This window comes from Schistocerca serialis, chromosome 3 (assembly GCF_023864345.2).
Source record: "Schistocerca serialis cubense isolate TAMUIC-IGC-003099 chromosome 3, iqSchSeri2.2, whole genome shotgun sequence".
Taxonomy (NCBI): Eukaryota; Metazoa; Arthropoda; class Insecta; order Orthoptera; family Acrididae; genus Schistocerca; species Schistocerca serialis.
In genome coordinates, this window is record NC_064640.1 from 983,925,220 (window position 1) to 983,939,630 (window position 14,411).

General features: G+C 42.7%; 1 protein-coding gene across 2 annotated transcripts in view; it reads right to left on the bottom strand.

Moving 5' to 3' along the window:
* Positions 1-14,411, bottom strand: part of LOC126471429 (uncharacterized) — a 649,788-nt gene that overhangs the window by 513,432 nt on the left and 121,945 nt on the right. For both annotated transcript variants that reach the window (XR_007586305.1, XM_050099588.1), the window contains exons 5-6: positions 3,155-3,305; positions 1,519-1,706 (exon numbers count right to left, since the gene is read on the bottom strand). Coding sequence is in view for 1 of the 2 variants with exons in the window: in XM_050099588.1 (XP_049955545.1) it covers positions 1,519-1,706; positions 3,155-3,305 (339 nt within the window). In the remaining variant the exon portion in view is untranslated. The remainder of the gene's footprint in view (positions 1-1,518; positions 1,707-3,154; positions 3,306-14,411) is intronic.

Sequence of the window (14,411 nt, forward strand, 5' to 3'; positions counted from 1 at the left end):
GTCGCGACACCACTGGAGGCGGGCTGCACGATGTTGGGGCGTGAGCGGAAGACGGCCTAACGGTGTGCGGGACCGTAGCCCAGCTTCATGGAGACGGTTGCAAATGGTCGTCGCCGATACCCCAGGAGCAACAGTGTCCCTAATTTGCTGGGAAGTGACGGTGCGGTCCCCTACGGCACTGCGTAGGATCCTACGGTCTTGGCGTGCATCCGTGCGTCGCTGCGGTCCGGTCCCAGGTCGACGGGCACGTGCACCTTCCGCCGACCACTGGCGACAACATCGATGTACTGTGGAGACCTCACGCCCCACGTGTTGAGCAATTCGGCGGTACGTCCACCCGGCCTCCCGCATGCCCACTATACGCCCTCGCTCAAAGTCCATCAACTGCACATACGGTTCACGTCCACGCTGTCGCGGCATGCTACCAGTGTTAAAGACTGCGATGGAGCTCCGTATGCCACGGCAAACTGGCTGACACTGACGGCGGCGGTGCACAAATGCTGCGCAGCTAGCGCCATTCGACGGCCAACACCGCGGTTCCTGGTGTGTCCGCTGTGCCGTGCGTGTGATCATTGCTTGTACAGCGCTCTCGCAGTGTCTGGAGCAAGTATGGTGGGTCTGACACACCGGTGTCAATGTGTTCTTTTTTCCATTTCCAGGAGTGTATTTATTCCTTAATGAAATTTGTCATTAAAAATATATCACTTTTTCAAACCAACAGCTCAGTTCACGGAACGAAAACTAGAAATAAGTATAATCTTCACAAGGATTTAAAGTCACTTACTCTTGTACAAAAAGGAGTGCAATATTCAGGAACACACATTTTCAATAACTTGCCATCAGCCATAAAAAGTTTAACAAACAATGAAATTCTGTTTTGTGTGTCTATATATATATATATATAGACACACACAAGTACAATCTAACATTTACACCATTTCAGTGCAGTAATGTGTTCATTGTAAATAAGTATTGTAGTAGTTCTATTATATGTTTATTACCTTATAAATAAAAAAAACTTTTTTTTTTAATTTTAAATTCAGTGCATTAATGCAATCTTAGTAAATGAGTGTTTGTAAAATGATTGTTTCATATAGTGTTCATTAAAAAAATGGCAGTCATTCCATTTGGGACCTGTGGAAGATACATTAGCTTATTTGTTTTTCTGACGTTCTACATCCTGGAGGATCTCCTCACTATGGATCAGTTGGAATGAAAGTAAATCTAATCTAAATCTAATCTAAACTATATTGATAATGACTCTGCATAGAATTATGGAATAGCTGAAAGTAGTTTCATAATTACGGCAGTTTCCTCTGATAAATAAAACTGAAATTTAAATTTTGCCAAAATGCTTACTTTTGATGCACACTGTTTCCATAAAGTCATTTGAGCAAACACTTTTTACACAGGGATTTTCTGTTGTAACCAACCATCAGTCAGTTTAAAGATATGTGGATATTACAGATGAGAACATCAATATGTTGGAAGAATATCAGACATAGCTACAATACATACCTCTTTGTTTCCTGTTGATAGCTTGTACCAATTGCCAGCTCACTGTAATAGCTTTCCAAATCACTTTTATCTAAAGTGTACAGAAGATACAAGAGTTGAGGCACATTGTCTTGGTGCAATTTATCTAATGGTAAGCTTCCTGGAGTTGTCTCTAGACTCTCTGCTAAGTTCTTCATTAAACTGTCAATCTAAATAATAAAGTAATTTTGTCAATATATGTATTATTCAGTAAATGAGTTTTGTTTCTTGTTCATATTACTTTTGTACATGTAAAATTTTAAGAATAGTAGGTGCATGTAATTAACCCTAGGACGCCCAAGCCTGGAAGCATAAGGGGGGGGGGGGGGGGGGGGGGGGTTCAGCAAGCCCACAGATATTAAATAAGTTTTACTGACGAAAAATTACAACTTTCAAAATGGTTTATGTATTTTAACTAAGGCATCGGTTTATAAATGTTGTTAATTGTTATAAATATTGGATTGAGTGAATAAAAAATTGACATATTACAATACAAAATACAGATGTGTTCATATACAATAGACTACCCCGAGTCCTCAACTTCAAGGCAAGAGACACACTTCACAATTTTTTCTGAATGTGTGTTACACACACGTTTATGACACTGTCCACAATACTGTTTTGGTTTACTTAGGTTGTTGTACTTCTGCTTCTTTGTTTTAGCTTTTCTTACACAAACATGGCACCGACCTTTCCCTGCATGAGGCTGATGTGCTTCTGTTGTCACTTCTTTGAGTTTCTTTTGTAGAATAGTCTCCATTGATTGAACAATTTGGTTAGATAACACTCTTGCATTGGCACTTCTTTCTTCTACCTGCAATTTCACTAGTTCCATCCCAGCTTGCAGAAGATAAAGTTTCCGTTTGTTGTGTTACCTTTCATTCCATCTTGGATGTTGTTAGATGAATATGGTGGTTGCATTGACAGCACAAATGTCGATGAGAGAGTAAAATACAGATAGAGACCATCTCTTTGTTCCCCTCTTGTAGGTGTACATACGCGCCATTTGATCAATGGTATCAATTCCAACTTCAGTGGAATTATAATATGTATTTATCTCGGTTTTATTCTTCTCTCCTTCAACAGTGCCTTTATCTTGGTGCATTGTTGACAACATCAGTAAGTTCTTACTTGGTTTCATTTTTGCTGAGTAGGACACCAAAGTTACTTGTTGTGAATATCGAGAATACCAACCAACAAGAAACTAACTTGCATTGTTGTGGAGATGAGAAATATGAAATCCTACTAAGGGAAATTTTCTATAGCATGGAAGCATAAGGGGGGGGGGGGGGGGGGGGTTGTTGGACCCTTAATAAGATTATTTATTTTTTCTTTCAAAGCAGGAATTTTCTATAAAATATATTGACACTAACATTTTATAAAATAGCCAACAAACAATAACTCAAAGGGAATATGTAGTACGAAAGTTACTTAGGCAAAAGCAAGGGACATAAAATAATTGTGGGCTCAATGAACCCCTCCCTTAGGCATCCTAGGGTTAAGAGTAGGTTCGTTAAGCACAAATTGAAATAAATTTAAGTGTCTTCAACAAACCTGCTAAATACTTTTTATTGAAATTTACATATATACCAAATCTAGCCATAGGTACTGAATTTACCTTTTTCAGGACATATTCCTTCTTGAGCTTGTTACGATCTTGATTTAAATCAGAAAATGATATTTCAAATTTTAATCCAACATTTTTCAGTGTCCCTTCTTGCTTCCAGTCTTTCGGGTTCTCTGTTGTAGTTTTTATGTGAATCGATTGACTGAAAATTATATTAAACACCATTAAGAGCTACAAAACTGTACATGATTAAATAAGGCACAAGAAGTATTTTATATTTAAGACAAGAACCCAGTCATTTACAATCATCAGAAAACCAAAAGTAGAATTTTTTAGAATAATAATGTCTGACAAAAACTCTGTTAAAGAGCTTTGTACTAAGTAGCTGACAAAAAAGCATAGGATTGTGGGAGTGACAAGTCAATAGTCGACAGGGCACAGAAACATTCTCTTTGCGAGCAAGGTTCTTTGGAGGAAACAATCAGTGTTCATTTTCCCGCGTTAACATATGTATGTATTGTGTTGGTGTGGTACAATAAAAGTTATCATTTGCAGTATAAAATCCACGCAAGCGTTTTCCTTTATGTAATGAAATTACTCCCACATAAGTGGTGACCCCGTAACTAAGCGGTGTGACAGTAGACAAGTTTCTTTAGATATTATGCGCGACATCTCGTTTCGACATGTCGTCTGCACACAACCTCTTCCATGACATCGACGGTGTCATCCCGAATATCAAGAAGGAGCTCGACATGATGCAGCAGACCCCTCAGTTCACAGTGCCACGGATTACTACACCTCATATCGACTTTGTCCATGACGTTACATTTCCAACCCCGCCGTGTGTGCCGGCGGTTCCCATGCCGCCACCACAGGACATTGCATCGTACAATCAGCCCGCAGGACACGCCGATATCAGATGAAATGTGCTCGCGTTTTCATCACCTGCGTCGGTGCCACTCCCACGAGTTTCACACTTTCGATTTGATGGTTATCGCGGCCCACCCGCATCGTGGTTACAAATTCGGCCCCCACCTTTCATTCCCGAACGTCTAGAAATTGGTTTGCTATTATGGAGAACATTTTCATGCAGCAACAAATATTCGATGATTTTGAACCGTTCACACTAGTGATATGCAACATGGACCAAAGTGCGTCATCATTGGTATAGGATATAATTATGCAACCCCCACCACAACAAGCCTATGCCACCCTGAAGGCAGCATTAATTTCCCGTTGCACAAAACCTATGGACCAGCAGATGACACAGCTCCTGTACCATGAGAAATGTGGTGACAGGTCGCCTTCAGACTTTTACCAACATTTACGTGCTGTGGTGAACACTTTCATGTTCTCAGACACATTACTTGTGAACATCTGACAACAGCAGTTACCTCCACAGGTGTGCTTAACCTTAATTGCTTACGAGGGCCGGCCATTGAGTTGACACACACACACACACACACACACACACACACACACACACACACACACACAAACACACGTTGTTGCCAGCCAATGTGCCCGCCGCATCACACAAACAACGGAACCGGTTATTGCTGGTTCCACCAGCGCTTCGGCGTGCAAGCTACGAAGTGCAAGGCACCATGCTCGCACCCAAAAGCATCCCACGACCTGCTTTAGGCACAGCCGACCGTGACAACAAGCAACTGTGCCTAAACTCACAGACGCATGGGAGGAGAACACACCTATGTTATGTAGATCGACTTCTCCCACAGCTGTAAGGTACACAGCTTCACAAAGACTTTTCATTCCTGATCGCTCTACAGGATAGATGTTTTTGATTGACACCAGCTCAGATGTCAGCACTCTGCCTGTAAACTTCTTCCCTTCAGACAAACGTGCTGAAGAGACCACTTTGAAAGCAGTCAACGATTCAGTCATCCACACATATGTACAGAAAACACTGGCAGTGGACCTTCGTTATGGCCGATATTGACCAACCTATACTAGGTGTTGATTTCCTGGCAAAACATGCATTGTCCGTGGATTTACGCAAGTCGCAACTCGTCCATTCTGCCAATGGACGGGTTATCCCAGGAGTACAAGGACGTCCGACCTCTCATGCATATCCAAGGGTAGATCCCACCTGGGATGACACCATAGTGATGAAGGAATCTGACCTGCAGATGGCTCAAATGACATGAAAACAGTTGACAGCACAACAACAGGCTCCTGCTGTTTCATCCACAAAGGCGACACCCAAGCCACAACATGGAACAAGAAAGAACAGGGCAAAGCATGAGACAGTGCACCACATCCATACATCCCCAGGCCCACCAGTCTCCTCAAGCATTCGCAGGCTTGCACCTGATCACTTGCGGGAAACCGAGGCCATTTTCTACGAGATGCTACAGGAAGGAACTATACAGCCATCCAACAGTCCGTGGTCCTCTCCTCTGCACCTCACCCGTAGAAAGAATGGGTCATGGTGCCTGTGAGGTGATTATCGGGCTTTGAATGACCAAACTGTTCCGGACAGATACACTGTGCCACATATACAGGATTTCACACATTCACTGGCTGGGGTGACCATATTCAATGTTCTAGATTGCTGTAAGGCTTATAATCAGATCCCAATGGCAGAGCAGGACATACCTAAGACTGCAGTGACAACTCCATTCGGGCTGTTTGAATTTTTGGTGATGCCATTCAGGCTGAAAAATGCTGCCCAAACATGGCAATGGTTTCTAGACAGCGTGCTAAGAGGGCTACCATATTGTTTTGCCTATTTAGACGATATTCTGGTGTTTTTGGGGAATGTTTCTGACCATCAGAAACACATAAACGAGGTGCAAAGCAGGCTTAGTGCTCATGGAATAACACTTAACAAGGACAAGTGTGTGTTTGGGGAACCCGTGGTGACCTTCCTGGGTTATAAAGTGTCAGCTCAGGGCATTTTCCCACTGCCAGAGAAGCTGGAGTTGTTGCGTACTCTACCATGGTCTCAAAACTACCACAATCTCCGATGAATCCTAGGAATGATAAATTTCTATCGTCGCCACCTCCCCGGAACAACAGGAATCCAGATGCCACTGAACAATGCCTTGGCCGGACAGAACAAAACTGGCAAGCACCCACTCCCATGGACACCCGAGATGGACTCTGCTTTCAAGGCACTGCAAAACAGCATTCACAACGCAGTGGGGCTTGCACACCCTGCACCAGGAGCTCAGCTACCCCTAGTAGTGGACGCAAGCCAACTTGCAGTCGGTGCAGTACTGCACCAGAGAGTGAAGGGTCATTGGCAGCCCCTAAGTTTTTTCTCACAAAAACTACAGATGAGTCAAACTCGTTGGAGTGCATACGACAGGGAACTCCTCGCAATGTATGAAAGTGTCAGGCACTTCCGCCCTTTCATTGAGGGCAGGCAATTCACAATATACACCGACCATAAACCTCTTGTGGCAGCTTTCTACAAAATCAGCGAGTCATGTTCCCCCCTCCAGGCCCGCCATATTGAGTTTATATGCCAGTTTTTGACAGACATGCATCACATCCACGCTGCTGACAAGATTGTGGCAGACTATTTCTCGTGCATTAATGGGATAAGTCCAATTTTGGATTATTCTGAATTGGCAAGGGCACAGGCTTCAGATGCCCAGCTGCAGTCCTTGGTGGTGGACCTGTCAACTGGCCTACGTTTATAACTTGTGGATGCCCCCTGCAGCCTATTTAAGGTATGGTGCGACACCTCCACTGTTAGACCATGCCATACATCAACCCCCCCCCCCCCCCTCCCCAGTTCCGATGAAAGGTATTCGACAGCATTCACAACCTGGCTCATCCAGGAACCAGTGCCTCAGTAAAGTTAGTAGCGGACCGTTTTGTGTGGCCTACAACCAAGAAAGATACACGGGAGTGGGCCCACAGCTGCTATGAGTGTCAACGTAGCTATGTGGGACATCATGTTCATGCTCCAGTAGGACAATTCCCAACTCCAACAGCATGTACACATTGACTTGGTTGGACCCCTGCCCCCTTCGGAAGGTTACAGGTACTTGTTTACGGCAGTGGATCGTTGCACACAGTGTGCAGAGGCTACACCAATCAGGGACATTTCTGCAGAGACTACTGCACGGGCATTTTTGGAAACTTGGGTAGCTCGTTTTGGGTGCCCATTTTTCATTACCACCAACAAAGTATGCCAATTCGAGTCGACACTGTTCCAACAACTGTCGAAACTCTGTGGCTTCCAATGAAACCAGACAAATAGCTACCACCCGGCCAGCAACGGTTTGGTGGAATGGTGGCACCGGACTTTAAAGGCTGCCCTGATGTGCCATGAGGACTCATGGACTCAAGCGTTGCCATTGGTTTTGCTGGGGTTACGGACTGCATTAAAAACAGACATTAGTTGTTCCTCAGCAGAGTTGGTATATAGAGAACCACTATGTGTTCCAGCAGAATTCCTTGCACCAGTTCCTCTCCCAGATGAGACACAACTATCCCACCTCTTGCAACAAATGAGGTAGCAGGCAGAGATGCTACATGCAGCCCCAACGTCTCAGTACGGCACGCACCCAATGTCCATACACAAGTCCCTCGATACTTGTTCCCACATCATGCTCCGCACAGACCTGGTACGTCATTCATTGCAGCCACCGTACACTGGACCGTTCCAAGTGCTAGGACGGGGCACACACACAATGGATATCCTCTCCAGGGAAAGTCGACCAAGGTTTCCATTGAGTGGGTAAAACCCGCTTGGACAATGACAGCACCGACTGCAATCTCACAGACAACTTCAGACACAACTCGCAATGAACCCACACCTTCCACAAAGCCAGACAGCTGTGAGCCACCAGAGCTCCACACCAAGGGACCTAATGCAGCAGCGGAATCATCAAGCAGCACCCACACCCGCCCTATCCGCACTCGGGCAGGCCAAGAGGTGAAGTTTAAGTACCCCACCATAACGGGTGCTCTGCACTTCAGGGGGGGGGGGGGGGGGGGGGGAGCTGTGTGGTTGTGACAAGTCGATAGTCGACAGGAGACACAGAAACATTCTCTTTGCGAGCGAGGTTCTTTGGAGGAAACAAACAGTGTTTGTTTTCCCGCGTTAATGTATGTATGTATTGTGTTGGTGTGGTACAATAAAAGTGATCATTCACAGTATAAAATCCATGCAAGCGTTTTCCTTTATGTAGTGAAATTACTCCTACTGGATAATATGTAGGTTTTCTATGTGGGTGCAAAATACAAAAGCATTAATAATGAGTATATGATATAAGACCATAACTGGAAATAGTTTCTCACATTAAGGATATTTATGTTGTTCTTTTTTACTTTTGTGACAATCATATGGGGTAGCAAAAACTGTGTGTGTATCATGTATCATGGTTTTAAATGCCCAAATTTGTGAAAAACAATATTTCTGTTAGGTACCATAGAAATTAATACAATTTATCTTCAAAATTAATTCACTGACTGGAAATTCCTCAACATCAGCTGTATTAGATATAGATCTACTACCCAACAGTGACCTATGAAAATTTGTGCCCAACTGGGACTCAAACCCAGATTTCCCACTTATCACAAGTGGTCCCCCTAACCAATTTGGCTATCTGTGTAAGTTCCTCAGAATGATAGAAACATCCATATGTCATACTGTTCACATTCTTATATTATGGTCCACTTAATTCATCACCTAATGCTCACAACATGGCTTGGCTTCCTGCAACGGGAAGAAAGACAACAAGGAATCAAATTATGGAAACTAATGTAATAATGAATTAAATGTGAACTGTAAAAATTTGTTTTGACAAAATCAGAATGTTGTATCTGGAACTCTGCTTGTGAGTGTAACTTTATCTTACCGATTGTGTTTCCACCTTGTCTTATTAATCTTTGTTTATTGTCGTCATGGAAACTAATGTAATAATGAACTAAATGTTTTTGACTCATTCCACAGCCACATGCAGAACTGGATCTATGGAATACATATTGCAATAAATAAATATAATTAAAATAAAGACCAATTTTGTTATTGTAGTATGCTTGCCTAGGCTTGTACTGTTGTATCATCAACAGCATCCATTCTTTCAGGTGTGTATGAGAGTGATAAAGTTTATACGAGGGCTGTTCAGAAAGTAACCTCTGGTTGATTTAAAAAAATACACCAAGTTAAATAAAAATATTTTAATATATACATCTTACAACTACATCTTTGCACTATTTTTCTACATAGTCTCCATAGCGATTGAAGCACTTATCGTATCTCTTCACAAGCTTTGAAATTCCTTCTGCATAAAAATCACCCGCTTGTGCCTGGAGCCAGCCTGTGACCGCATCTTTGAGCTCTTCGTCGTCATCAAACCGCTGTGACCCGAGCCATTTCTTCAAATGCATGAAGAGGTGATAATCACTTGGCGCCAGGTCTGGGCTGTTAGGTGGATGGTTGATAATGTCCCACTTGAAGGACTCAAGAAGGGCCGTTGTTCTGCGAGCAGAGTGAGGACGGGCGTTATCGTGCAAAAAAACGATACCGGAAGTCAGCATACCACGGCGTTTGTTCTGTATAGCCCGTCGTAACTTTTTTATTGTTTCACAGTACACGTCTTGATTAATGGTCGTACCACGTTCCATGAATTCAACCAACAACACCCCTTTGACATCCCAAAACACCGTTGCCATCAGTTTTCTGGCAGAAAAATCTTGCGAGGCTTTTCTTGGTTTGGTAGGCGAATTTGAATGTGCCCACATCTTTGATTGTTCTTTTGTCTCAGGGTTCACGTACTTAATCCAGCTTTCGTCACCGGTCACGATTCTGTTTAACAATGGTTCTCCTTCGTCCTCATAACGTGACAGAAAGTCTAATGCAGAGGCCATTCTTTGAGTTTTGTGGTGGTCGGTAAGAATTTTGGGCACCCATCATGCACAGAACTTACGGTAACCCAATCTTGCTGTCACTATCTCGTACAAGAGAGTCTTAGAAATCTGTGGAAAACCAGTAGACAACTCTGACATTGAGAAACGTCGATTTTCACGAACTTTTGCATCAACTGTCTGAACGAGTTCGTCAGTCACCAATGATGGTCTACCACTCCTCTCTTCATCATGAACGTTTTCTCGTCCACTTTTAAATAAACGTACCCATTCACGGACAACTCCTTCACTCATAACTCTTGGTCCGTACACGGCACAAAGCTCACGATGAATAGCTGCTGCAGAATATCCTTTGGCTGTAAAAAACCTTATGACAGCACGCACTTCACATTTGGTGGGGTTTTCTATTGCAGCACACATTTCAAACTGCCACAAAAACTAAACTAGCGCAGGTACGACGTTCACTCGACAACGGCTTGATGCCGACTGACCTGTTGAGTGCGTGAACGCACAGATGGCGTCGCTACTCCCCCCACAACCCCCACTGTGACCAATCAGAGGTTACTTTCTGAACCGCCCTCGTATATTTACTGACATGACTCTAAACAAGTTATATGTCTTACCAGCTTATTAAAAATGGCTGTTTGGTTAACTTGACATTTGTAAATTAACCACAGGAAAAAGGAAAGTAAAGAGGAAGGCCTTCTGTCATATAACTAAACTGCATGCAATAGCCATTTCAAAAACTTTGTCAAAGTTTCACGTACACATCACATGGAACATTTATGGTTGGTAATAACAGTTGGTTTAGAATGAACTATGAAATATTTAAAAAAAGCTTTGACAATAGAAGCTGGTTTTGAACGAAATATGAAATGTTCAGAAAAAAGCTTTGACTTTGTATTAGAGGAATGCTTAATACCTACATAATGTATTTAGACTGATGCCAACAAGTTAACAGAATAATTCATCAAGGAGACATTTTTCCAGCAGTCTCTTAGATATTGGTATTAACTAAATAAGACTTTCTTGAATAATATGTTTGATGGGAGCAAATATATTTGTATGCTATAATAGTGAACATGTTTCTGCAGAAGATTACAATTTTTAGATTGCTGTATCAACTTTCTTTTTAAGCCATGAAGATTTTTAAATTTCTTATGTGTCTGAGGTCTCTAAAAGATTATACCATGAGACTCCAATGAATGAAAGTATCTTAGGTTATGTATGCTGCTTTGTTAAACTGTTTGTAATCAATTAATAGTTATGCAGGATAGTAAATAGTTGAAGAGATGAGCTATTTTAACATGCTTTATAAATAATATGAAGTAGGTATGCAATGTGCATTTGGGACCTAAAACACATCTCTGCTGTTCTTCATATTGTGGCAGGAAGAAATGAGGAGAGCAGTGGCAGAATGCTTCATCAGCATTCACAAAATCCACACAGCTTCATCAGCATTTGTAGATCCTACACTACTTCGTCAGCATTCACAGAATCCAAATAACTTACCAGCTTTCACTCTCCCAAACACAGCCCAGTATTTTACTGCCATAAAAAATGAAAGTAAATCAGTATGCACTACAGAGCTAGCCATCTTGCCCTTTGTACCCCCACTTGGCATCATAATTGAACTGTGTTTCGATCTTGACACAAAAGAAAAATATCACTTTAATGAAACAGAAAACAGTCTGTACTATTTTGTATAAAAACGTGGAAATTCGTTCTATATCAGTACATAGGCAACATGGCTCACTGCTTGGCATTACAGATGTAACTTACAGGTTCAGTACACTTGATGCCAACATCCTGCTGTGGTTTGATCTTAGGTGGGTTGGGTTGTTTGGGGAAGGAGACCAGACAGCGAGGTCATCGGTCTCATTGGATTAGGTAAGGACGGGGAAGGAAGTCGGCCATGTGCTTTCAAAGGAACTGTCCTGGCATTTGCATGGAGCGATTTAGGGACATCACAGAAAACCTAAATCAGGATGGCCGAATGCGGGATTGAACCGTCGTCATCCCGAATGCTTGATCTTAGTACCCACATGATGAAAGGCACAACTGATCCTCAGATTGAGTGCCCACATCTAAACTGCCTGTATTATTTTTCAAACTACGCAGAGATATTGGCACTACTGGGGAGGTTAAGATACATATGATGCAAAACGGGACAGTGGTGCAATCTTTGTACCCCTGTGGCACAAGATAATTGATCCTCACATTAAATACCACAACATTATTCTCACATCTAAATTGTCTGTATTGTTTGTCAAAACTTTATTATAATTCAGCTAAAATTGATGCACTGCCTGCCAGAGTCCTATGATCAGGGTGCAGTGTATGTGGTGATCAGAGCCTCCTGCGCAACACTTGTGTCCAATGTCTAATGGTAAGGGTGCAGTGTATGTTGCAATAGATGCCTGCCTTCCTGGTACTGGAATCAACACAATGCTAAACACTGTGCTTGCATTATATCTATAGGATTTTGTAGTAGCTAGGAAAGTGAGAGGTATTCCTTACTGAAATCCACACTGGTCCAGAAAACACAGGTTTATTTTCTATATAAAAAACTTTAATTACAAACAGGTTACACAGGCAAAGAATTCGATAAACAGCAAACAAAGGGAGGTGAAACAAAAGATCAAACCCATGAGTCATGTTATTTTATCCTTGTCTCACAGATCAATAGCTGCATCACTACACCAACCCCCTCCTTTTTCTAAACTGTGAGCACCAGGAATGTCAGAAAGTCGATGCCTCACAATTCTCATGGCCCTGGTAATTACAGGTGGATGTGCAGGCAAAAGTGTGCATAGTGGCCGCAACATCCTCCTGTCCTGCCAGTACATTCAGTGTAGGCTATGTGTGGAAACTCTTGAATCCCCGTCAGGGTCACCTGTTGGTATCCTCATCCAGCTGGGCAGGTTTCAGCCTTTCAATTGAAATCATTTCCTGTTTTCTATGCCAATCAATGAAAAATGGGTTCTCTCAGTATTCAGGTGCCTTGTATGGACTCTGTAAGGTGGTCATAGTGGACCCAGATGTACAATGTGGTGAACAGGTCCTTATGGATAAAAACAGGTTTCTCTCTATGTAGCTGCACTGGGTTTTGATGAATCTGAGCCATTCTGTGTTGCAGCTATAAGATGAAGACTGCCATATTCATATGTTGGGAGGTGATTCAGTTTTACAGAAAGGAGCTCTGCTGGCAGGCTCAGTTGTTCCCTACAAACCAGTTGGGCTGTTGAACAGTCTAAGTTGTCCTTAATTGCAGTTTGTAGAATCAAGAGAACCAGTGGTAGTGTGTCTTTTCACTTCTCCCCACTGCATATTGAGGCTGCTTTTAGGCTTCTATAAAACCTTTCTAACAGTTTATTGCATATCGGGATAGTGGTTGGTGGTTCATAAATGTGCACAGCCACCCAGAAGTAAAATCTCATGAAAAAGTACAGATTCAAACTGCCTTCTGCAGTCTGTCATTATCATTTCGAGCACACCAAACCTCACAATTCAGCCTGTCACTAAGGCCCATGGTACTGTTTCTGCTGGCATGTCAACTGTTGGAAAAGCTTCCGGCCAATGTGTGAATCTGTCAACCACTGTCAGGAAGTAGTTATCTGACCCAGAGGGTGGCAGTGGCCTGACTAGGTCAATATGAATATGCATGAAGTGAGCTGTTGGTGTACCATAGGTTCCCAAAGATGCTAATACAGGTCAACCAACTTTGCATTGTTGAGATCTTAGGCAAGCTTGTGCCCAACAGCAGCAATCTCTTTTCATTACTGGCCACACAACTTCCTTTGTAATACGTCTGATGGTATCTCACACGCCAGGATGTGCCAAGTTGTGGATAGCATCAAACATGATGTGCCATTATTTCTGTGGTATGGACAGCTACTGTAAGCCATATGATGTGTCACACCATAGAGAAGTTCTGAGTTGTTGCACACAGACTGACAACTGATAGAGGCTGTGTGTAGCACCTTGCAGCCATTTGAAATCAGTGCCCATTTTTGTTCTACTGGAAGTTGTCACTAAGGGATGGCTTTTATGCTCGTGCTCCAGCATGAGAGGTAACCTGCAACCACACTGCTACTGCCACTAAAATGCCATATGTCAGTTGAGAATTGTGATATACGCTCTGTTTGCCTACATTTGTGCAGTGAGCCTTGGGAAAAAATGCTGTCAGGGGTGCACGGTCAGTGAACAGTGTAAAATATTTCCCTTCTATGAAGCTTTGAAATGTTGAATGGCAGTGTAAATAGCATAAAGTTCCCTGTCAGTGGTGCTCCATTTCTATAGCACCGTTGCAAGTAATTGCAAAAAGGCCAAGGGCTGCCACATCCCACTGATAAACTGTTGTAGTGCTGCACCAACAGCTAATTGGCTTGTGTCTACCATTAACGCTATCTGTGCAACATGCCTAGGATGGATGAGCAAAACTGTTTGAGCCACATAT